This window comes from Canis lupus, chromosome 24 (assembly GCF_011100685.1).
Source record: "Canis lupus familiaris isolate Mischka breed German Shepherd chromosome 24, alternate assembly UU_Cfam_GSD_1.0, whole genome shotgun sequence".
NCBI classification, from domain to species: Eukaryota; Metazoa; Chordata; class Mammalia; order Carnivora; family Canidae; genus Canis; species Canis lupus.
Window position 1 is genome coordinate 7173431 of NC_049245.1, and position 27344 is coordinate 7200774.

Below are 27344 nucleotides of genomic sequence, written 5' to 3' on the forward strand. Positions count from 1 at the left end.
ACTCTGAACATGAATGGGCTTAATGATTCCATCAAAAGACCCAGGGTTTCAGACTGGATAAAAAATCAGGACCCATCTATTTGCTGTCTACAAGAGACTCATTTCAGACCTAAGGACACCTCCAGCCTGAAAATGAAGGGTTGGAGAACTCTTTACCATTCAAATGGTCCTCAAAAGAAAGCAGGGGTAGCCATCCTCATATCAGATAAATTAAAGTATATCCCAAAGACTGTAGTAAGAGATGAAGAGGGACACTATATCATATTTAAAGGGTCTATCCAACCATAGGTCCTAACAATCATGAATATGCCCCTAATGTGGGAGCTGCCAAGTATATCAATCAATTAATAACCGAAGTTAAGACATACTTAGATAATAATACACTAATAATAATAGACTTCAACACGGCGCTTTCTGCAAATGACAGGTATTCTAAGCACAACATCACCAAAGAAACAAGGGCTTTAAATGATACACTGGACCAGATGGATTTCACAGATATATACAGAACTTTCCATTTGAACACAGCTGAAATCACATTCTTCTCAAGTGCACATGGAAGTTTCTCCAGAATAGACCACATACTGGGTCACAAATCAGGTCTCAATCAACACCAAAAGATTTGGATTGTCCCCTGCCTATTTTCAGACCATAATGCTTTGAAACTTGAACTCAATCACAAGAAGAAATTTGGAAGAAACTCAGACATGTGGAGGTTAAAGAGCATCCTGCTAAAAGATGAATGGGTCAACCAGGAAATTAGAGAAGAATTAAAAGTTTCATGGAAACTAATGAAAATAAAGATACAACTGTTCAAAATCTTTGAGATACAACAAAAGCAGTCCTAAGAAGGAAATACATTGCCATACAAGCATCTCTCAAAAAATTGGAAAAAACTCAAATACACAAGCTAACCTTGCACTTAAAGGAACTGGGGAAAGAACAGCAAATAAAACCTACACCAAACAGAAGAAGAGAGTTAATAAATATTCAAGCAGAACTCAATGAAACAGAGACCAGAAGAACTGTGGAACAGATCAACAAAACCAGGAATTGGTTCTTTGAAAGAATTAATAAAATAGACAAACCATTAGCCAGCATTATTAAAAAGAAAAAAGACCAAATTAATAAAAATGAATGAAATAGGAGAGATCACAATGAATACCAAGGAAATAAAAATGATTTTAAAAACATAATCTGAGCAGCTATACACCAATAAAATAGGCAATCTAGAAGAAATGGATGCATTTCTGGAAAACCACAAACTACCAAAACTGGAACAGGAAGTAATAGAAAACCTGAACAGGCCAATAACCCAGAAGGAAATTGAAGCAGTCATCAAAAACCTCCCAAAACACAAAAGTCCAGGGCCAGATGGCTTCCCAGAGGAATTCTATCAAACGTTTAAAGAAGAAACAATACCTATTCTGCTAAAGCTGTTCTGAAAGATAGAAAGGGACGGAATACTTCCAAACTCGTTTTATGAGGCCAACATCACCTTAATTCCAAAACCAGACAAAGACCCCACCAAAAAGGAGAATCATAGACCAATATCCCTGATGAACATGGATGCAAAAATTCTCAATAAGATGCTAGCCAATAGGATCCAACAGTACATTAAGAAGATTATTCACCATGACCAAGTGGGATTTATCCCCGGGACACAAGGCTGGTTCAACACTCGTAAAGTAATCAATGTGATAGATCATAACAACAAGAGAAAAAACAAGAACCATATTATCCTCTCAATAGATGCAGAGAAAGCATTTGACAAAATACAGCACCCATTCCTGATCAAAACTCTTCAGAGTATAGGGATAGAGGAAACATTCCTCAGTATCTTAAAAGCCATCTACGCAAAGCCCACAGCAAATATCATTCTCAATGGGGAAACACTGAGAGCCTTTCCCTTAAGATCAGGAACAAGAGAGGGATGTCCATTCTCACCACTGCTATTCAACATAGTACTAGAAGTCCTAGCCTCAAAAAAAAAAAAAAAAAAAAAAAAAATTCCTAGCCTCAGCAATCAGACAACAAAAAGAAATAAAAGGCATTCAAATTGGCAAAGAAGCAGTCAATTCTCTCTCTTCACAGATGACATGATACTGATCGAAAACCCAAAAGACTCCATCCCAAGATTGCTAGAACTCACACAGCAATTTGGCAGTGTGGCAGGATACAAAATCAATGCCCAGAAATCAGTGGCATTTCTATAAACTAACAATGAGACTGAAGAAAGATAAATTAAGGCATCAATCCCATTGATGGGATTCCAATCCCATAAAATACCTAGGGATAAACCTAATGAAAGAGGTAAAGCATCTATACCCTAAAAACTACAGAACACTTCTGAAAGAAATTGAGGAAGACACAAAGAGATGGAAAAAATATTCCATGCTCATGGATTGGCAGAATTAATATTGTGAAAATGTCAATGTTACCTAGGGCAATTTACATGTTTAATGCAATCCCTATCAAAATACCATGGACTTTCTTCAGAGAATTGGAACAAATAATCTTCAGATTTGTGTGGAACCAGAAAAGACCCCGAATAGCCAGGGGAATATTGAAAAAGAAAACCAGAGCCAGGGGCATCACAATGCTGGATTTCAGGTTGTACTACAAAGCTGTGGTCATCAAGACAGTGTGGTACTGGCACAAAAACAGACACATAGGCACATAGATCAATGGAACAGAATAGAGAATCCAGAAGTGGACCCTCAACTCTATGGTCAACTAATATTCGACAAAGCAGGAAAAGACTATCAAAGCACAGTCTCTTCAAGAAATGGTGCTGGGAAAATTGGACATCCACATGCAGAGGAATGAAACTAGACCATTCTCTTGCACCATACACAAAGATAAACTCAAAATGGATGAAAGATCTAAATGTGAGACAAGAATCCATCAAAATCCTAGAGGAGAACACAGGCAGCAACCTTTTTGAACTTGGCCACAGAAATTTCTTACAAAATACATCTATGAAGGCAAGGGAAACAAAAGCAAAAATGAACTATTGGGACTTAAAATAAAAAGCTTCTGCACAGCAAAAGAAACAGTCCACAAAACTAAAAGACAAGCTACCAAATGGGAGAGAATACTTGCAAATGACATATCAGATAAAGGGCTAGTATCCAAGATCTATAAAGAACTTATTAGGGGATCCCTGGGTGGCTCCGTGGTTTAGCACCTCCTTCAGCCCAGGGCATGATCCTGGGTTCCCGGCATCGAGTCCCATGTTGGGCTCCCTGCATGGAGCCTGCTTCTCCCTCTGCCTGTGTCTCTGCCTCTCTCTCTCTCTTTCTCTCTCTCTGCGTGTCTCTCATGAATAAATAAATAAATACTTTTTTTAAAAAAGGACTTATTAAACTCAACAGCAAAGAAACAAACAATCCAATCATAAAATGGGCAAAGGACATGAACAGAAATTTCACAGAATTTCTCAGGAAGACATACAAATGGCCAACAAGCACATGAGAAAATGTTCTGCATCACTTGCCATCAGGGAAATACAAATCAAAACCAAAATGAGATACTATGTCACACCAGTGAGAATGGGGAAAATTAACAAGACAGGAAACCACAAATGTTGGAGAGAATGTGGAGAAAGGAGAACCCTCTTGCATTGCTGGTGGGAATGTGAACTGGTGCAGCCACTCTGGAAAACTGTGTGGAGGTTCCTCAAAGAGTTAAAAATAGACCTGCCCTATGACCCAGCAATTGCACTGATGGGGATTTACCCCAAAGATACAGATGCAGTGAAATGCTGGGACACCTGCACCCCAATGTTTCTAGCAGCAATGTCCACAATAGCCAAACTGTGGAAGGAGCCTCAGTGTCCATCGAAAGATGAATGGATAAAGAAGATGTGGTCTATGTATACAATGGAATATTACTCAGCCATTAGAAACGACAAATACCCACCATTTGCTTGAACGTGGATAGAACTGGAGGGTATTATGCTGAGTGAAATGAGTCAATTGGAGAAGGACAAACATTATATGGTCTCATTCATTTGGGGAACATAAAAAGTAGTGAAAGGGATTAAAGGCAAAAGGAGAGAAAATAAGTGGGAAATATCAGAGAGGGTGACAGAACATGAGAGACTCCTAACTCTGGGAAATGAACAAGGGGTAGTGAAAGGGGAGGTGGGCAGGGGGATGAGGTGACTGGGTGACAGGCACTCACGGGGGCACTTGAAGGGATGAGCACTGGGTGTTATACTATATGTTGGCAAATCGAACTCCAATAAAAAAAATATACAAAAAAAAAAAAGAAAGAAAAAGAAATACCTTGTATTTCCCAAATAAATCCCATCTTAGCTTCTGCTCCTAGGAAGATATAGATTCGCACTCTGCACCTTAAAATAATCTGCACCACTTGGAATCCTTAGAATCTGCTAGTATTTCAACCTATGGTTCAAAGTTATGACAACCAGTACTTTGCACTACTACAGAGATATCAGATAGAAAGATAGAAGCCAGTCTCAGCCAAAGGTTAACTGGTTCTTTCTAGGGCAGTGGTTATTGTTTTGGCCTCAGAAACTCTGATCATACACAGCTGATGCCATCTCATCCTGTTGGTGAACATTGACAGACCTTCTGTAAGCAAATGTTCCATCCTCGGTTTTTTTTGTCTCATACCTTATTTGTTCAATAGGGACCAGACTACCAGAATTTGGATGAGGACATATTTCTTCATATCCTCAGTTCACAGCACTTCCAATGACACCAAACATTTCTGCCCCACCAACAAAGTCCTGGCACAAGTGACCCAAACCATCTTGTTTCCTATTTAGGGTAAGATACTCAAAGTCCCAAGCTTAATGGGTTGAGTCTCTTTGGGGAAGCTTTTCTTCATGCCTGTGGGATGTTTGAGATGCACTTACGCCTTCTGAGAAGGACTGGTTTCCTTTTGAAAAGAGAATTACATTTGAGGTTTTGATAAGACCATATAAAATTGTGTGTTGAGACGGTACAGTTCCTGTCTCTGGGTTCCCAAGTCTGTGTTCCCTCATCAGGCTTCTTTTATTCCAGTTACTGGTTTGCCAGAATCCAAATCATGAGGAATCCAGATTTACAGGGCCCAAAATGCAGTTGGGGGAAAGTGATTGCCAGGCGCTTCTAGTCTATCCCCCACAAGGGATGGAGGAGATGCTACATCTCCCAATATGGTTCTCATATCCCAAGTTCTTAAGAACCCCAGGGACCATGATCCAGGACCAGCACACTTGGGAGATAAGGAAATGAACTGCCCATGAGGACTTCCAGAAATCTCCTTGTAGCTGAATACTTTAACACACTTTAAAGAGGGTAAAGCCCAAAGCGGTTTGATATAATAAGGCTGAATATCATAGTGCTATTTTTTTCCATTCTCTAGAACTGCCTTTATTGTTACAATATGGTTGGTACAAAATATGAATTCTAGAGGGAAAATAAGATAAAATGGTAAGAAGACAAAGCACTTATTCTTTCATATTCTGTTCCCTGGTCTTTGTGGCTGTGATCACTGGTGTATGCTGAGATAAGAGGTGAGTGCCTGTGGGATTCTGTACCCAGCACAAAATGTCACAAGATGCTGGTCCTGTGAGAGCCCTGAAGAGAAGGGCCTTTGAAGGTCATCTGTCTGCAGTTAGGCTGTGTGGTGCTGCCTGGGTGACCCAAATGCACCAGGACCCACATCACAGGTCCATCTGGTTCTCTCTCTCTCAGCATTTTCTTAATCATTTGTAATCCCAAGAATAATTAAGACACCAATGATAACATAGCTTATATAAAGCAAGAACTTCAACCCTGGCATTTAAAATCAAGTACAGTAGAGATAAAAATTTGACTTCTGCCATCCTAGTCTGAGATCGAACCCACCAGGAATGACCTAGAAGGATTAAACAGAGCTACCACTGTCTCCCACAGTAATTCCTCACAGTTAACTGATTTGCCAGAATTGAAATTTCTGTTTGTCCTCAATCTACTTCTCCCTGAGAATGTGGCTCTTTTGGGGATTTTGAGTTTCTTTATAGAATGGGCCTGGAGGAAATGAAACAGAGCATGGTGGGGAGTGTTGTTCCTGTCTCCTGCTTTGTAATATGCTTTGATCCAATATCAACAGTTGAAAGGAGTTCCAGTAAATATAAAACCCCATAACAAGAAACATGAGTGAGGGAATGGAATTAATGATAAATCCTATAACCACCAAGCCGAGGGATAGGCGTTCCCATGCTCCTGAGTCCTTGTTTTGCTGTTTCTATACAAATGCCAACTGTGATTGTGACAGTCATGTTATGCATGCTGCAGCATTTACACTTTGTGCCTAGGTTTCTAAAAATAATGTCAGTGGGAATGCACAGATCCACCTCCATGAATGTTTCATCCCTTAAGTTTGCAGGCCCATTCTGGCCAGGTTTTGGAGCTGTTTGCATGGCCCTGTCATTTCTGCATGGGGACATGACACAGCACATCTGCCAGAAGCCAAGGGCTTCAGGGTGTTTTTCTTGACCAGCTACCTCCCTTTAATGAGGTCTCTTACTATCAAAGACATTGGCAGCTAAAGGGAAATTATTGGACTTCTGGCTGGTATACATTTGGAGGATGAAAGGGGTTAGATATCTCTCAGGGCACGCTCATGGTCCCACAGTGTGCTTGTAGGGACTAAGGGAGTCGATTAGCCAAGTAATTATAGGGCAGAGGTAACATTTGATCCAGTGTTCCTTTTGTTGTTAGGTTTCCCTGTGTTCATCACAAAAATGTGGGATTTTCTTTAGGTTGGTCTATGGGCTTCTGCTCCGAACAATAACAATGACTAATGTTGATCAAGAGTTTACTACATGCCTGGCACTATTGCTACAACTTTACACATATTAAATCATGTGATACTTATAAATAATCCTCTACCATCACCCCCATTTACAGATGGGGAAACCAAGTCTAGGGTAAATAGCCTGTTTGTAGATCATTAGAGAAGAGTCGGCCTGCAAGCTTGGATAGTCTGCAAGCCTCTGCAGACTGGCTGCTGGTCTTACCACTCAGATCCTTTATCATCTCACCCAGGGAGCTGTTCACACACAGAGTTGCCAGGGCTTAAAGCAATTTTTTTTAGCCTTTAATTTGACAAATGAAGGTCTGGATCATTGTGTGCAATTCTATACCCATGTTTTGAGAAAGAAGTTGGCAAATTTAACTTGCTTAGAGGTATGCAGCCAATGTGAGGAAGGGTTAGAAAACCTTGTGATGTGAGGGGTGTTTGGAATGAGTCAGGAATGAATTAAGTGACTAACAAGAAGACATCAAAGGTGGCTCTGTAAACCACCTTCAAATACTCAAGGGGCTCTCGCCATGTGTGCCAGGCTCATTTCAATCCCCCAGGCAGGGAAGAACTGGCACAAATAAGCAGAAGCTGCAGTGAAGTCAAGTTCATTTTCGACACTCAGAACCACCTGTGGATGAAGGCGCTGCTAGGAAAGGTAGTGAGTTCCCCGTGATGTATGTTCTGCAGCAGAAGCTACAGCTCTTCTGGGAAGGAATGAGGCTTTTGTGCATCAGAGTGGGAAGCAGAGTGGGTGACATTTAGGATTCATTCCAAATCCAAGGTTTACCGTAGGGTGATTTTACCATTTCAGCCTCCTAGTGTGTGAAGAAGAACCCCTAGAGCAACTCATAAAGGATAGGGTAGGGTAGACAAAAATAGTGGGCCACAATTTGGACAATGAATGTCAGGTCTGCCTCCACCAACTAAATGTATGACCCTGCTTAGGTGCATTAACTCCTCATACCCTTAATTTCTGTAACTTCAAAATGGAAGGAAATAAATGTCATCACTTTGGGAATTTCTGAAATAGTGATAACTGGCCCCAAAAGTTTTCTGATTAAGCACCAGTTATTTGGGAAATAGAAGGAACTAAGGATATCCTGCCCATGGTACTCTGGCTAATGGTGGAACTGTTGTAGAAGGAGGTCTGTTAGAAGATTATTTCTGTGTATTTTCTGGACCTGGAGTTTGTGGCTAGTCCTTGTGTCTCTCTGTCTCTCTTGTTATTAAGTGAAGGTCTTGTGGACAATTTCTTTCCTTTTCTTTTTGTCTTACTCATTCTGCACCAATACAACTAGTTTCATGACGAGAACTTTCCCCCCTGCTAGAAATAGCCTAGTTCCTCTGGGCCTACTGTATTCTAAGAAATGATACTGCAGCTTTACTGTAATTAATTTTTTCATTTTGCTTTGCAAAACAAACATTTCTACAAAAGACCAAGTTCTTATTCGTCCTACCTACAGAAAACTTCCACTCTGCTTATATCTTTTGTTGTAAGTCAGTTTGTACCTCCAACGTTACTTTGTATTTGGGAGATAACAATGTTAAGTCGTAAGTGTCTGGAGACTGTTTGCAAACCTATGCCTTGGCATAACACTGCTCAGAACACACTTCCCACATGTTAAGAGGAATTTGCCCCTAAATTGTGCTTATAAAAAAAGTGTGGCATATGTAACAAGCTCCATCGTAGGCACCAATCCATACTTTTATATCACTATTCAGGAAGAAAATGATCAGCTCACTTGAGGCGGAAAAAAAAGTCATTTTAATCAAGTGTTGGCATCGGTTCCCTTTATCTGAAAAAGCTGGTAGTGGATTTACAAAGAATGATTCCCCTTTTACCCAAATCTTGGTAATGAGAAACTGACATGAGAACACACTTAATCATCCTACTACCCAACACCTGAGGCCTGGAGCCTCCCACCTGAGTGCTTGGGGAAACAACACATCACACAATTCAAGGGTGAGCCCATGCGCCTCTCTACATCCCACGAAAAATCTGTGCTTCACATACTTAAGCGCTACTTCACTCCATTTCAATAAAAATAGAGTTTAATTTGGTCTCAAAAACTTGCCTTCTCCTAAGTGCGGGATCAACTCTGTAGTACATGTGGCTATTCAGAAAGAAAGGGGGTTCACCACCACTCAGACGCAGGGCGCGAACCTGTATTGTGATTAATTAATTTAGCCTTCATATCAAATGCTTGGAACTATAAAGAAGGCTTACCAGCTCATTTCCAACAACCAAAGGATTAAAAAAAAAAAAAAATGAATGAAAAGGCTAAGAGATTTAGCAAACAAACTGTTTGCCATTTGGGAGTAACTCAGGGCCACTCAAAAAGGCTCCCTGATTGAAATCAATTAAAAAGAACCAAACACTGACCTTGCTGAAGAGAGCTTAAATATCCCACCTACCCAATAATGGTCCAAAACAGAGCTCCAAAGCCCTGGAGGCCTCATGAATATTCTGAGAATTTAAAATGCCAAGACGGGGGACAGGGAGGAAGAGAGAGATCTATGCTTCTAAATAATAGCAGCCCTCCTGTGGTTTTGCATGGCCTTCCAGGATCCTCTTTTCAAGCTCTTTATTGAAATTGCTTGGGTTTTTTTTACTGATCTCCCGCGAGGGCTCAAAAGCCTTAAGCTAATTACATTTGGCTGAGATATGCTTGATGAGATGGGAAAAATATAAAGCTTTTGAAAGGGTGAAAAATCTCTAACCATCTGCTGGTGGTGTTACTAAAAGAACAAATAGGGGAGAAAAAAGAGGGCTGCTAGCCAGAGTGGAAAGGTACAGGATTTCTTTAATTACTGGGTCAATGAGACTATTACTGCTTGGAATGTCAGAAACTGCAGGCCCAACAAGCTTAGAAGACTAAGCAACAACAGTGCTTAGTGAATAAGCAAAGCCAAACACTGACACCAAAAACGGGGACACATTTTTAAGGGAGAAAAAGGAATCAGGTAGGCTTGCTTTCGAAAAGCATTTCTAATTAGAAATCATCAGTAGTGGGAGAGAGAGAAAGATAGCCTCCTAAATTGGAATTGGGTTTCCAATTCCAATTGGAATTGTACAGATGTACCTCTGTACATCTTTTTGGGTTCTCTCTCATCCTCAAAGGCAGCTTCAGATGGAGTCCTGGCGAGGCACGTTCTTTCTGACAGCATCAGCCAGACAGTTGCTTCTGTTATACTTGGCAATCCAGGTGAACAGCCTGCGTTTGGCTTTCAAATCAATGCCCCAGGTGTTGATTCAATATGGCAAACAGCTTATGTGCATTGCTCTAAAAGCCTGGTTTAGTTTCTCTTTTTCTTTTCTTTTTTAAAAAATAACTAATCCCCTCAAATTCAGCTGAGAAAATGCTGGATTTTGGAAGACAAACTGACTTCAATCAGGTGGAGGACTGCTAAATCAGACTTTATTTTTACTCTGTGTAGGGTAACTCCTGTAAATTGGGTGGCAGTTACGCCCCCCAATCCTATTTTTGTTCCTTTTTTCAACATTTGCAGAGGGAATGCCACTTTCTTTCACATTACTCTGTCTGGCCTCTGTGTTAAATGATGGGTAAGACCACTCAAACGATGGGAAAATGTTCTCTGAGTTCTTTTCTCCTCATCAAAACCAGAAACACATTTTTCAGGTACACAACTCAAATGCATACTCGGGATTGTCTTAGAGTAGCCCAGGCCTGTATCCCAATGGACAAACGTAGTCCTTTTCTGCATCTTCCTAACCTAGGCACCCAGCCTCTGTGTTCCCTCCTCCGTATGGCCTTCTAGACTGGACACTGTGGGAGGGACACATAGCACCATTGCCCATAGGAAGGCACATGTGGGAAGAGAGGCTTAACGTGAAGAGCAGCAGCTGAACTCAGACACACTGGGGTTCAATTTGGGAAGAGGTTCCCATTCCTACCACAGATACCCTAATGTCCGGTTCCAGCTGCTTGTCCTGGTTAACCACAACAGTGCTAAAAGACCATTTCATCCCCTGGTACCTGATGGGAGTCAGCTGGTGTAGATAATAACCAAGGGCTTTGCCAGTGGTTCTCAAGCCCTTTGAAGCCCATTGGCTTCAAACCTACTGAATCAGGAACTCAAGGTATAGAGCCCAGCAAGCCATCGTTTAACAAGGCATCCAGGTAATTTGGATTGACTGAGGAGGTGTATGCTCTCTATCATCTGTCTATCTATGTATCTATGTATCTACCATTTTTGCCATGTTTAGCCACTCCACCCTCCAATGAAATTAAGTCAGAGGGTAAGGCCGAAGGGATTTTCAAAAAGAAGAATCTAACTTTGGATGCCAAATACTAGACTAGTATTGCCATTCAAAGTATGGCCCACAGACCAGCAGCATCACCCACTCCTGGAGCTTAGTAAAGTGTGCAATCCCACACCCACCAAGGTCTACCTTGTCAGACAGAATCTCTGGGGGCAGGGTCTAGAAATCACAAATACTCTAATGCCTAAACACACCTAAATTTGACAGCCACTGTGCTGGAATAATATACCAACCACTTTTGTGGTCAGTTTGGCCTTTAACTATTAGAAAAGTCTTAGGGTCAAAAAGCTCTCCTCATTTTGTGCAACTCGTCGGTCAGAGACAGCCAAATGGGAAAGTCTGTTGGGCATGAATTTCATATCTCGTCCATTTCCAAAACAATATTGGCTGGATATTGAATTTGTTATTTTTCTGAGGCCAGAAAACAGAAACCAGCTGTTTCTCATCCTTCCATTCTTCTCTCCCGCCTTTCCTTCTCTTTCCTTTCCTTCTCCCAGCCTTCATTTCCCTAATGCCTTGGAGTCCTTTTCTTCTAATCTCCCAGAAATGCATAACTATTCGTTTCCACTTACTGTGGCCATGGTAATTAGATTTACCCGAATTAAATCTCAGTTGTGCAACCAACAGAGACTGACATTAAGAAGGGATGGGTCATGATAATAAAAATGCTGCCTAATTTAGCAGAGATTATATAAGCAGGGAGAACTTCATGGTTATTCCCAACTGGAACATGGAAAGATATTGGAGCCTCTCCTTTCTCTGGGGATCTATTAAGACAAGCCTGAATTTTCAACATGGTTTAAAGAAACCATGTTGAGAGGTAATGTATTCCTTTCCTATTGCTGTTGTAACAAATTACCATAGGGTTAGTTTCTTAACATAACACAAATTTGTTTTTGTACGGTTCCAGAGGCCCGAAGTCTGAAATGGGTCTTATGGGGCTAAAATCAAGGTGTCAGCAGAGTTACCTTTCTTCTGGAGCCTCTGGGGAAGAATCCATTTCCTTACATATTTTAGTTTTTAGAGGCTGCTTGCCTTCCGTGTCCCATAGCCTTTTTTATCTATCTTCAAAACTACCAGCATAGTTCTCAGGCATGTGCTCTCTTCTCTCTCTCTGTCCCTGTCTCTGTCTTTCTCCCTCCAGCTCTCTCTGTCTCTGTCTCTCTCAAACACCTCTCCACACATTGTATCTATATTTATCATCTTTATTACTTATCTTATTTAATTACATATAATTACTAGATTTTATGCAAGTTTTATTTTTTGATGGCACAGGATTATTTTAAATATTTTGCTAATGGGAAGAACAGTAGTAATGTAACACACTATGAAATGACTAAATTAATTTTGAAAAGTATTCCCTTACATTGAAACTATATGTCTAAATCTTAACTTACCATACCTCTCTTGATACTGAATATTATCTTATGCACTATGGTCCAAAGTATATGAGAATGAAGGACAGGTTCAGTAAATATCTTGTGTATATTTGAACAATAAACTGAATATTATAAATGGAAAAAAGAATATTCTCCTTTGAAATATGTCTTTAAAAATAAATTTCCACTTCTTTCCCTTTCTTTCCTATTTCTCTGTAGCTTTTTTCTATTTCTATTGGTTTCAATTAAAATCTGAGACTAATAAACTATGACATCTCTGAAACATGAACAGACATGCTTCCATGTCAAAAATGTAAGCTCTAACAATGAAATGGTATTTATTGGTTAGAAACATGACTGATTCATCACGACGTTTCCTTTGAAGATTCACAATGAAATAAAGCGATCACATACAATCAACCCAAACCCCTCACTATTGTTAAAATGCTTACCTCCCTTTTTCTTTTCCTTTTTTTTTTAAATCATTGCAGCAGATGTCATAAAATAAATGTAGTGAAACATTCAAGCAGCAAGCTCCCTAATTGTTTCCATCCTGATTATAAAAAACACATTGAAAGGTAAATCCTCACAGTGAAATAAATGAAAAAAATAATTAACATTCAAAGTACTCCTTATACCACCTGCTCTTTACATACTGTGCTGAAATGAAGGCACCTGATGTATAACGAGTAATAAAAAGAAATTGAGTTTCCTTCTAAAACAGAGAAGTAGCACTTACATTCGAAATCTAAATCAGAATGGATATACCTTTTGTACAATCAATAGGGTCTGGAAGCTCCTTCATCTGAGTTAAGTGGTCAAGTCTAAATTCAAGTACAGAAAATATTTTATCTAATATATATCATATATTATTTTGTCACTATTTGTTGTTTTTTTTAGAAAATATTTTATGCCAATAGATGTTGAGTTTCTGTGGTCTTTGAAAGCAGATACTCCAACCATTATCTGAGTTTAAGCTCATATGTTAAAACCTGAGTTAACAATATTTTGGTCTTTACAACAAATTGTGTAAATGGACATAATTACACATTCATATTATTACCATCCCTAACTATGCACCCCACTCACCTTACAGATTAGACCTGCATTTTTGTTAGTTCTGTCACCTAATGGTCTTTCTGTAAAAATGGTTATGATTAGGATGTTTAGCCCAATGGTCCTAATGCAGGTCTCACTTGTAGTATACTTAGAAAAAGCAAAGTTTGGTTCACTGGTAAATAGGTGGAATCTCCTATTATTTTTTTATTTGTATTTAAAAATTTTTTTGAACATTTATTATTGTTTTAAAATATTTTATTTATTTATTTTGGAGCAGGGTCAAGGGAGAGGGACAACAGACATGGTGCTGAGTGCTGAGCCCCATTTGGGGGGGGGGGAGTAGGGAGGGCCTAGATCCCATGGCCCTGAGATCATGACCTGAGCCGAAATCAAGAGTTGGAGGCTCAACAGATTGAGCCACCTAGGATCTGCATAATCTCCTTTTAAGCAGTGGCAAAAAAAAAAAAAAAGAAAAGTGTTTATCGCTAACTTAAATTTTTATTCTGAGGGGGAAAGAGCCAAGACTTTGGAGTACTCCTTCTCACCATCCAAAGTGTGAAATGCTTGGGGTCCAAGTCACACTGTTTTGGGTTGCCTCTAATGGATGCTAACATCAACATGAGAGGGGGCCATTTTCTTCCAATCCCTCAGTTTGGAGAGGGGTGTGGGCAGAGCAAAAGCTGTGCCTACAGCTGAGCAAAGCATTTTGGGAATAAACCAGCATTTGCAACATAATGAAACATATGTGCATATATGTCGGTGTGTATTAATGAAAACTATGTAATTTAGAAGTTCTTGCATGATAATGAGTGGTTTCACATTCAGGGTAACTTTGGCTACATTCACACATATGGTATAGACTAAGGATCTGCGATTTTTTTCTGTAAAGGGCCAGATAGTTTCAGGTTTTGCATGTTTTAATACAATTTTATTTGTGGACACTGAAATTTGAATTTAATAGAATTTCCATGTCTCACAAATTATTATTCTTTTCCCCCCACCAATTAAAAGTGTCAAAACCATTTTTTTTTTTAGCTCACAAGCCATATAAAAAGAGACAGTAAGGCCAGATTTGGCTGATGGGTTGTAGCTTGCTAGAAGCCACAGATCACCCTTCAAAGATGGTTTCATTTCATCTTTCCAGCAACTCCAAGAGACATGAGGACAACTACATCTCTCACTAAAGAGAATACTAAGGCTCCAGGAGGCTTAAGCAGCTTACTTACTTATATATAAGTAAGGTATATAATACATAGTAATAATATCTATATGCAATGGGTATATATGAACACAAAAAATAAGAAAAATATATATAAGAAAAATTTGTTTATACTGTATATAACCAGAATGCATATTATTTGCTTACTTTTATATAAACAAATCATATTTCTTATGCTTTTTTTTCACTATTCCATACAAATCCTATACCAAACGCCAGCAGGGTGAAATAAATGTCATACATCTATGGTCCTGATTGGCTGTATATGTCAATATTAGGTGCTTAATAAGTATTTGTTGAATGAATGGAACAATTTCTCACTCTCGGCTATATGATACGCAATAGGAAACGGTATATGAATGTGCTGGCAAGGATCCTACTTCTAGTCAGATTTTTGAGTTAGAAGGAAAAACTAACTTTACTTAATTATATCACCAGTAATTAAGTTTTCCTTACCTAGGCTTAGTGTTGTTTGCACAGTGAAATAAATACATTTTGTAATACTAAGGTGCATTGTTTCCATATCTTAACATCTATGAAATAGAGAATTGTTAAATTTTTGTTGGCTGGGATACTGTGATGAAATTAACTGATCCTATATAGGCACTAACATCAAAAACACAAATACCCAAACTTGTAGAATGGGTTTCAATGACTTAGACGAAAATCCTTGGAAATAGTAGTGAAACAGGGAAGGAGCTGAGGGAGTAGTTCATCAGAAGTGTTCAGCAACAGTCTCTAAGTGAAAAAGTAAGGTAGCTCTATCTTAATAATAATAACACAGTTCCTTTTAATTTCTTTATGGATACTCTTAAAGTCTGAACCATCAAGTGTTTAATAGCACAGAGGACAGTATTTGTGAAACAACACAGATACTGATCATTCTGATTGAAAGTGATTCAGAAGGAGACTCTGAATCTGATGAAGTTTTAGCAATATCTTAACTAATTTATTTAATACATTCCTATGTTTAAGTATTCTCTAGTTATTGATGATAAAATTCTACATCTAGTTATTTTTTTTAAAGATTTTATTTATTTTGAGAGAGAGCACAAGCAAGGGCAAAGGGCAGAGGAAGGAGAAGCAGACTCTCTGCTGAGCAGGAGCCTGACGGATGTGGGGCTCCATCCCAGGACCCCAGGATCAAGACCCAGGCTGAAGGTAGCTGCTTAACTGACTGAGCCACCCAGGTGCCCCTATGTCTAGTTATTTTAATAGTTATAAAATAATTATAAATTATTTCAATAGTTATAAGATAAGATGTCTAAATGATAAGAAAATGTATCTTACTTTAACTGGCAAGATTTAAAAAAAATTTTTAATGATAAGTAAAATAATGGTGCATCTTACAATTGCAGCATCTTAAAAGTATACGTACATCCACAGTATATGTTCATCTATGGTATATGTAGAATAGCAAATAGCAGCCCTTAGCACAAAATGATACAAATAAATGACAATCTCAGAGATGTAATTAGAGGTTGCTATCCTACCCCAACACTGCTTTGGTACTTTATCATTGTCTGTTAAACCTATCATACAACCAACATTGGCAAATTCAGTGAAATGGGAAAAAGGGTAAAAATGACAGTTTTACCTTCAGTGTACTGCCAAGAAAAATTGTCTAATACTTGACAATGGGTAAAAGAGCTCCCTGGGTATCCCTTCTCTGGAAGGCTGGATGTTGTCCAGCATGCTCTCTGGAACTATCTGATTCTATTGGGTGTTATTCCTTTGATTAATTTTCTGTCAACTAGACTATTGTACACATCTGTAGAGATAGAAGTTAACTTGTAGAAAACTTGTAATATTGAAAATAAGACTTGTTGGCAGCTGTGCAAATGCATTCAGTTTGGTGGAGAAGAAGGAATACATTTTATTGTCCTATATGACATTCAAATTTTAGTACCCCTGAATGTTACGTGTGTATGTGTCTATGTGAGGCTACATTCAGTATTCCTGATTGCATGTGCATTATGGAAATAAATACATCTAACATTTTCTTTTGAATCAGTTTTATATCTTTCTAGTTTCCTCATTAATTAATGATTTAAAGAAAATCTTTTGCATGTATCCACTTTATATTTGTAAGATACACTTGATTTTATCTTTCTGAAAATGACAATTTAACATTATTTACTATCTTGGAGAGGAAGGCAAATATAATGAATATGTCACCCAGTGTTCACAATTTACTCACTATCTTTAGAGGAGACTAATTGTCTGAAATAGTTAAGGACGTATGCAAAATAATATTATGCTTAGATGCAAGTAAAAATCTTTTCATTAGATGTGATAAGAATTAAGGAATTCTTAATTCCTTAATGCCGTACAGAGAGTTGCAGAACTCTTACGGAGCTGACAGGAATAAAAAGTTCCACACCTGGAGACAGAATTCTACTTAAGGGAGAGGTCTGTTTCATCTTTGCAAATTACTCTGATAAGCCACATCGCCATACGCCTCAGGGCAAGACCAGAAAACCTAAGCATGCTACAGCGTCAAATTGGAAATGAAATTGGGGAGTTAGGAAGGGGAGAAAATACAAAAAGACAAAGTGGATCCAGAAACAAAGCTGGCTGCTAGAGATTTATTAGAAGAGACGGCCTCTGAAAATTCCCCAGATAGGATAAGGATGGACTAATATTGACAAGTTTTGATCCTATACATATCCTTAAGTTTCTTCCCTCACTTACATGTAAAATGGAGGTTTGGGGTAAATTCTTCTAAATCTTAAAAGATAAGCTGATCCCAGCAAGCTAGAAGATTTGGCCAATAATATTATAGTGTTATTATTCAAGAAGCATGATATATACTTTCTTACTGAGCCAATGCTGAATCTAAATTTACACACATGCATGCAGATATACAGTGTGGAAGCCAAAATTACTATTGCAGACATGAATATACTATTCCTTCTTCTGTGTTTTTTAACTTTAAAATTATAGGTCAGGTACATTTTTATTTGAAGGAGAAACACACAGAGGATTAGCAGTCCAAAAATGAATTTTAAAAAGTCATATCAATGTAAATATAAAGATTGTATCTTTACTTGTCATACAGTGCAATTTCAATGAGCTGATTCTATATATATGTATATATATAGAATATATATATATATATATATTGCCTACACACAGATATGCAGAAAACTGAAGTAATTTAGCTTAAAAGGTCATAATTTTTATGTTCAGTATATTTAACCAATACAAGGAATTGAATTGAATACAACCAATACACAAATATCTTATATTCTAAAGTAAATTTTTGGTTGACAAATTCCAACTACAAAATACTGATTAGGACAGAAGACCAATAACAGAAGAAACTACCTAAACATGAAATGGCCCTACCTAAACTAAACTGTAGTGCTATTCATGTGAAAAGCACAGCATTATGAAAGTCTACTTCATTTGAAAAGATGAGATAAAAAGACTTTCTGAAAATATAGAGTTCCAGGAAGTTAATTACCCAAGATGCAAGTTCATGTAATATTTTGTTTGAATCAAAAGCATGCCCGAACTATGATTTTCTAGAGCAAAGATCACAGGTTGGAGGAGGAAAAGCTGAATGCCATGGATGCTGTGTGTTGCTACATTGCTGGCATCTAGGCTGCTTTTCAAGGAGAGAGGAAAGGCTCTGTCAGCGATGTTAGAATCCCATAAATGGTGGAAAACACCAAGGGCTGTGCAATGGTGGCTTTGTAAACAAAATGAATCCCTATTGGATTTGATTGGTAGAAGCAGAAGAAAAAGTGATTCACTAACTATGTGTTCCCCAAAAGATGAAACAGTGGCCAGAGGAGCTGTAAGAAAGGATGTTTCCCACATAGATAAGAAAGATGGTGATGGAAAGCCAGCCTGGTTCCAAGTACAATTTGGGTGTAAACCAAATTTGAGCTGAAAAGCATTTTTTTCTGCCATATTGAAAGTATCTTCGGGGAATAATTGGCTGTCCAATAACTGGTTAAGTCACAAAATAAAATATGGTTGACTTAACTGATGTTTTTGTCTGGTCTAGGGCACTTCTGCATTTTTATGAATAAAATGAAACAAGTGAAACTGAGTAAGACCTCTGAATTGGGCTTTCTCAGTGCATTGATGACCATTGGCCCCCATGTCACCTCCCCTTGTTTTATTAAGAGTGCGGTTCTCTGGCCTTCTGTGAAAATTTGTAAAACTGCATTATTGAGTTCACAGTCCGCATTGTACAATCCCAGAGACTGGGATTCATAGAAGGTAAAGAACTGCCTGGAGCCACAGAGCCAGAGCCAGAAACCATGTTTGTCAGAGGCCAAAAAAACTAGCCTACCAACATGATAATTTATAATTTGTGACCTTTTAGTTCACCTTCTACTTGTATCCCCCATCTACACCTATCTTTTCCCAAGAAAGTCTTAGGCCAGAACATAGGTCTTAAGTTTCCAGTAACATTTTGGTCAATCATAGATAAATAAAGAATTACTATTTTATGTTATACTGATCAATGGTACAAGGAAAATAATTGGGATGTATGCCTTCTATGGAACACGTGAAGAAAAATTCCAATATATTCCTAATAAATCATACATGCAAATTATTTGATTATAATAATGACATGATTTTAATATGGTTAAGATTTTATGTAAAATATTTCTAAATTCAACTAGAAATAAAAATCTTCAGAAAAATGTTTTAACTGGCTTTCTATTGTACGCTAAAAACATGAGATTCTGTTTAGAGGAGATCTCCTATAACATTACTTTCCTATTAGGTTATCAGCCTAAATGGTGCTATTTTACTGGATTTCATATGTGCTGCAGATCCTGCTGCGAAAGCATAAAACTGGACTCATTTAGAAAGAGGCAATGTGGCTCTATGAGAAAAACTGCCATATGTGAAACCTCACTTTATGCTTGTTGAAATTTTTGTATTTCAGATCTCCCAGGGATATGTCCATTGTGCTATTGTATAATTTTATCAGCATGAACTTCTGCTGAATATTTTCTCTTCTTTTCAAAAACCCATATTTTGGTAGAGCTAACTTAAAAACTTAATGTTGCAACATCTGTGCTCATACACCTGGGAGCCATAGAAGATGTATCCTGAAGATTATCTACATTTTCTAATCTTATAGAATGCTACAAAATGAGAAAAAAAGGTTATACATTTTTTTCTGGTCTGAATTTTTTTTTTTGAAAGCAACCACTTTCTGTCTCCTTGGATTCTAAAATAACACAACCAATATTTCTAAAGCTATAAGGATATCCTGACAAATATAATGGAATATTCATATATTTCTGTTTTCAGATAAATTTCTAAGACATCTTAAAACTTTCCATTAATAGATACTGAATATACACAAAACCTTTATTTTATTTGAGCTTTATTCTCAAATGTTTTCAAACAAGATTCTAATAACTCTATGAGTCTAGAGAAAGCGAAAAAAAAATTATTCTCATTTGATTTATTTAGTATGTTTACCCCATGGATCTGCCAATAGATCAATGGCATCTTCTTTTAAAAATAGGAATTATGGTTGGATCAGCACTTTCCAAATAGAAGACTGACATCTTGACACAGAAAAAGGAGTTTCTGAATAGAGAGAAATGCCTTCCACCTCACCTTTCATTAATTGTTCTATCTTTATAGAAAAGAATATACATATCAAAACTGCCTGCAGGAGACAGTGCTAAAAAGGGAAAGTGCAGAACAATGTTTTTCATTGAAGGAAAGGGAGAATGTAAAGTTTTTATGAATTCAAAATAGTTAGGAAGGACCACAAAGGGACTTAAGAAACTCCACAAGTGGACTCTCTCGACTCTGTCATAATTTATCAAAGCATGAGAAATACTAAACACCAAGTGCTTTCTATGAGCAGGTATTGGGATTTCTGTACATGTGCCAACTTATTAAAGTTTCTCCACAATGGTAGGTGGCAGGTAATTTTGTCTTTGCCATCTTACAGAGGAGGGAACTGAGGCACTGCAAGTTTGAATAACTTGCCCAAGGCCACCCAGCTTGTCAATGTGGGGCAGAGCTACTCCACAGAGTCCTGGATCTACATTACCCCACTTTCCTTCCGTGACTTTCCTTTATGTGTAGCAGGCTCGCTATTAACTCTTACTTTGAAGCAAGGAGTAAGATGACAAGGGGAGTATTTTTAAGTTATTTCAAATGTAAACACAAACAGGTGAGGCAGGGCCAGGGTTAATGTCTCCCAGAAAGAAGAGTAGGGAAAACCGTTAATTTGAGGCAACAGGCGGGTTATTACTCTCCTGTAGTGAAAAGTCACATTTCAAAAAAGGCAATCCAACTTCAAAGTCACTATCAGCAAGTAGCAGATTTTGGCCTTCACTTCTTTCTCATGTGCCATTCCCCCTGTGTGATAGAGGATGGGCATCCCTGCAAGGGAGAGGCAAGCAGATATTTAATTCTCCAGTAATTAGAGGAGGCTAGATGCTGGAGAACCTCTGGAAGAAGGGACGCGTGTCGGCAAGTGCTGAAAGCCAGTTTTTCCCTCGCAGGTCAAGTTAAAAAGAAGAAAATGTACCAGTTATTTGATGTTCCTCTCTTGCATGTCTTGAGGCACAATACACAAAGTAAATAATTTCCGCTATAGAGAAATTAAACAGGCAGGCAAGACATTGTGTGTTTTACATTAGAGAAGTACAATTGAAGAGCGCAGTGACGTGTATCGGTGTCTGAAGGAAGGGTCCTAGAAAATCTCTGTTATGTCATCAGACAGGAAATATATCCGATATGCCATTTACTTGACCTGCCAGGAACATGGTGCCGTGAACCTGAACTAGGATTTACAATAGAGAAAAAGCTATTAGAAGCAAAGAGATGGAAGATATTGTGCTCTCAATGCAGTGGAAATTAAAAAAAAGGATGTTGAAATCACTAACAGGGCTTAGTAATTAAACTGTGTCAATGCCCCTGCCATGAAGAGTTCATAATTTGGAAGCTGTAGTTACTATTGACCTGATTTTACTATTGAGATCATGTCTGCCTTTTAATTTGGGACCAAAATTGATCACTGTGTTCTATAAACAAGGCCTTGACAGTTGTTACTTTGCAAATGCTTTGCAAACACATATTTATTTAAGAGCAGCATGATTGATGATATAGTATACCAGACAAATCATTTCATTTTTTATTTCATATTTGAGATTCTTTTAAGAGATTGCTTTATAATTTAAAATGGAGTTCATCAAGTTCTTCAATAAATATAAAATTTCTTTGATAATAGTTTTTTAAAATAGATATTTTAAAAAGATGCCTGTCTTTACTCCAATATATTGATTTGATGGCCCAAGCACTGCTTTAAAATTTACAAAGTGTTCATTCCTCCTGTGTCTTCAGAAATCATTATAATGCTCACTTACTTTTTTAAGAGTAAATATTACTGCAACCCAGTATTAGTGGACAAAGCTTGCAATTTAGAAGGTTCATATAATGTGTATATTTGACATAAATTGCTTCCTTAATCACTACCATATGAAGGATGACAGAAGGAAATCAATACAGAAAGGTTTATCTTTGTGTTTCAAAGCCATCTCACACTTTCTAAGACTCTCATCCATCTAGTCCATAATTTCAATTTCTTATAGGCTTTCTCAATACTGTGATTTTTGTATTCATGATTTTTAAATTAAATTGAAACGAATAATAAAAAACATCTTCAAACTTCTTGAAAGGACAAAAAAACCTGTTAATGTATCTTCTTTTGCTACTTCTAGATTTTATTCTACTCTCACTAGTAGGATCAGGATGAAAGAACTGCTCATTTTCCCCCTTTACAGATCGCTATTGCCAGATGATAACTGATGGTTGCATTCTAGGTGGAAATCCAAAGAAACTCTTTATTCTTGATGGGTTAATTTAAGAGCAGTGCTACCTTTTTCACCTTCTTTGTCTTCTTGGTCATCTGTTAGCGGGATCACTTCTGGTTGCTCCACAGTCGTGGCATCTTCTTGGTTTGGCAAAAGCTCTAAATAGAATGAGACAGAAGGATACTCAGGGATATTTTAATTGGAATCATTGAGAAAATACAGTGACTAAAGCAGAGAAAGTTAATGTGTGTTTTTTTTTTTTTTAATTTTTCCCCTTCAAGTTTTAAGAAGCACATAAAGCAGAATACTATTGCCATTCTCTGGTAATCATTGCCTAACACATACACGCACACCACTCACAAACAGCAGGACAGACAGAAGTCATGGTTCACAGTTTCATCTCATTCTCTGATAACAATGCATTCTGGTTTCAATACCTTCTGTTTCCATATATGAGCTCTGGGAGTCTGCCTCAAGTTTTATTTCATTCTTTGTTGAATCATGCTCTTGTCCTGTCAAGAACAGCAATTGAAAAAGAAGAGAAATGAGACATGCATGACTGTAGATTTATCCCTGGTTTGAAAAAGCAAAACATTCAGAAACGGTGTTTTGATCATGCATGGAGAGGCAGAGAGCAATTTCAAACCAAAGTGGACAATTTTGCCAATCATCAAATTTATGTCAATTATTTTATGAGAAATAGCCAGGTAATTAGGCAAAAAATCTCTTCTTTGAACTGACTGGTATAACTGGTGTTTAGCTTATCAATGCACTGAACACTGATGAGCACAACCTGGAAGTTTTGAAATTTTAAATAATTCCTGTGCTGTATGGCTATTCTACACCTAATTTCTCTTTAAGATATATACATTTCCTGTATTGAGGATTCCTAGAAAATCAAAACACTAGTATTCTCATTGTCCCATTAAAAGATCATGAACAACTTAAGTAATATGAGCACACAGGGGTTGGGTCACCTAACAGCTCAACTATTCTGTTAAGACACCTACTAAATATGGCAAAGGTGAGGAGAGAATTCAGCCAACGCTTGATTACTCCAAAGCTGATTAGTAATGTTTTTTTTTTGTTGTTTTTTTCCCACACCCTCTGGCTTCTCCCCCTCCCCTGTACAGTTTCGAATATTTAAGTGCTCATTAAGAGAGGAAATTGAAATCTGTCCATTTGCCTCATTTTAATGAAAGGTTTTATACTGAGAATATATATATTTTTTTTATGCTGAGAATATTGAACTGTTGAATTAGAAAAATCCATAGCTTAGAGTTGGTTATAGGCCTGAAGAGGATATAGAGGGGGCTCTGTTGGGCACATTCCTGTGATAGACTGCATTATTGTTTCAACTGGTCCCTACTTCTTCCCGTAAGAGGATTCTACTTCCATGTCTGTGACCATGTAACCTGCAATGGCCGCTATGGCCGCTATGGGACAAGTGTTTATTCCCATCTGACTGATACCAGGTCTATTAGGGTGACTTAGTTTACAAAATGGCACAGCAACACACATGATGTGTACTACATTTGAGCAGAAGCTTCAAGATCCATTGCATGTTTTCCTCCAACTTTCTTGATCCTAAGAGAGTATGCTACTTCAATCTACATCCTGGAATGAAACACATGGAGCAGAACCACACAGAGACACAACACACCTTTGTTGTAAGCCAATGGGACTTTTAGGATTATTTTTAGGATTATCCAGCAAAGCTAACTGCTGCAACACTTTATTACAGTTTCCTCTTTAATGCAACTATTCTTAAGCTGCCCACTATATGGCTTCCCTTTGGTTCATTCTCTGCTAGCATGACCCCAAAAAGAAATTTTTTGACATCGTTCCTTTCAAGCTCAATTTTAATCAAAAGGATCTGATAAAATAATTACAACAGAGGTATATTTATCCGTCTGATCACTGAAGCTAAATATCTCAAGCTGTCTTTGATGACTGTCATCACTCCTAAAAGTCACTACAATGCCAAGTCTTGACGCTTCTGCAAAATGTTTCTCTTTTCCCACTTTCCATTTCCTCTTCCCCTTTCCTCATTCAGGGATACATTCTTTCTCTTGGATCTGTTACTGTCTTCTCTTATAGTCTATCCAGTGAATTGCTAGCAGAAATGCCTTTTAAAACACGGATTTGATCAAGATGTTTCCCTGCTGATAAACTCTATTCACTTCCATTCTTTTTTTTTTTTTTTCACTTCCATTCTTCTCTCAAAAATACAGGAGTTCAAGCCTCATCTCAGACCTACAGTCAGATTATGCATTTTAACAATATTTCTAGGTGATCTGTATATGCAGTAAAGCTTGAGAAGTGCTGGCATACAGCATATACGTGTATCTGCAAATTATTTATCCTATTAAAAATGCCAGACTTGCCCTAGACATTTCATATACATTATCTCTAATTACCACATTAGCTCTGAAAGTAAGTATTGTGATCCCCATCTGCTTTCAAAATTTCCAACTGGGTTTATCTGACTACAGATTCTTTCTTCCTCTTTGTTTTGCCTGGGAATGTCTTTATTTGTTTTTTAATTTTTAAGCTGAAGTATATCTTGCTTATATAAAACATACAAGTCATAAGTACATAGCTTGGTGACTTTTCACATACGTATACAAGTATCTCCCTGTGTGATCACCACCCAGAACAAGAACACTTCTAGCACGAGTGGTGCTCTTTTGGAACCAATGGATATCCCACTACAGACAAAAGGTAATAGTTTTGCGGGGTTTTTTTTTTTTTTTTGAAATAGAACTTACACTATATGCTTTCTTGTAGCTTGCTTTTTCACATGTTCTCTGTGAGATTAATTCCAGTTGTTGTGTATACCAATTGCCAATTCTTTTTCACTGATGTATACTATTCCACTATCCAAATATATTATGTCCTATGGATGTTGCATTGTTTTCTGTTTGGAGCCATTATGAAGAACACTGCTAAAAACATTCTTGTGCATGCCTAGATATATGTATTCATACCACTTGGGTATAAGCTCAGGAGTGATATTAGTAAGTAATCAGCAATGCATACATTTGGCTTTACTAAATCCTGAAAAACAGCATTCTGAAGAGTTTGTTCCAATTTGCACTCCCACCAGAAATGTATGAGAATTCCATGTGTGCCTTTTACCCTTTAGACAATTTGATGATACTACTAATGACAAAATTCTTTTATATGAAGAAGAAAGCTGTGCAAAATCTTTCACCCATTTTTTTCATCTTTGGGTACTATATAAAGTGGTGATACTACACTATGGGTCATTTATTCTACAATGTATTATGTGCTACTAAATGGCAGATATGTCAGGTGCTGGAAATAGGTCTTAAATAAAATAGATATAATACTTGGCCTCAAAATGCATAGTTGCAAGGAAAAAGGCATTAAATGTACATAAAGTTCTTTCTAGAAAGATGTGAAGCAGAATTCCAAATTTATGAAAAATCCACTTAGCAGATGTTTATTTTTATTATTTATTTACTTATTTATTTTTTGAGATTTTATTTATCCTTTCATGAGAGACAGAGGCAGAGACATATACAGAGGGAGAAGCAGACTCCCTGCAGGAGCCCAATGTGGGACTCTATCCCCAGACCCCAGGATCACATCCTGAGACAAAGGCAGATGCTCAACCACTGAGCCACCCAGACATCTCAGCAGACTTTTTGATCACGGGAAACTGAGAGAGATAGCCAATATATTGGACAACAACATCAACACTGAGGAACTCTCAAATAGACTAAATGAAATAAGATGGAATTTGACAAGGATAAGTGCTAAATTTTAAAACCAAGTTTATAAATCCAACTTCTAGGAGTGAGATGGGAGGAAATAAATCCTATTTCCAATAAAACTAGAGCCACAGATTTTGCATTCCAAGTTTACCCTAGATAAATACTGGACAGATACCAGTATGGCTGGATGGAAAGAAGGATTATAGCACATGGAAAGTGAAGGGGATTTTTCCACTTATTTCCTGGCAAACATCTTGCCTGGTTAGCTATTCCTAGCTATCCTAATGAACAGGGGACTTAAAACTGAAACATAATAAAAGAGGGGAATTATAGTAAGGGAAAAATATTTTTGTAAAAGATATATTCAACGGGATGAGCACTGGGTGTTATTCTGTATGTTGGCAAATTGAACACCAATAAAAAATAAATTTATTATTAAAAAAAGATATATTCAGAAAAACAAAAGCAGTGTTTTTGTGTTTGCAATGAACTCTGAGAACTGATGAATAAGGAAATGAAAAGATGGATTGACTGAAGAGGAAACTGAGACAATCAGAAAAATCTACAAGCCTAAAAACACAATAACAGCATAAACATGGACAATGGATGTCATAAGAGAGAATGAATGCTATTCATATATTAGTGAATGCTGTTCATAAATTAATGTTTCAGAAATCAAAGTTTTGAATTAAAATTCATTAAGAAAGCAAAAGTCAGGGAGAAAAATGACACATGAAAAGATATATACAGAGGACAGAAAATAACAATAGAATTTCTAATTAATGGATTAGAGGAAGTCTAAGCAACTATTTTTTTTATGTGATAGCAACCATTAAAAATATATTATGAGATTTTCAAGGACTGTAGAACATAGAATATGATTTCATTTTTTGTAACTATGGAATCATTACATATGCCTTTATATGTATTTAGATTAGTGGGGACAAAAACTGGAAGGCTTTATCTCCTATTTAACACTGATTATCTTTGGATGGTAGGTGGAATTTTAATTTACAGAATTTTTATTTTGCTAACCTGCAT

General features: G+C 37.5%; 1 protein-coding gene across 4 annotated transcripts in view; it reads right to left on the reverse strand.

The window, feature by feature from the left end:
- MACROD2 (mono-ADP ribosylhydrolase 2) overlaps positions 1-27344 on the reverse strand; it is a 2007046-nt gene that overhangs the window by 45353 nt on the left and 1934349 nt on the right. For all 4 annotated transcript variants that reach the window (XM_038571576.1, XM_038571577.1, XM_038571579.1 and 1 more), the window contains 2 exons: positions 22998-23072; positions 22626-22718 (listed from right to left, as the gene is read on the reverse strand). In XM_038571576.1, coding sequence (XP_038427504.1) covers positions 22626-22718; positions 22998-23072 — 168 coding nt within the window. The remainder of the gene's footprint in view (positions 1-22625; positions 22719-22997; positions 23073-27344) is intronic.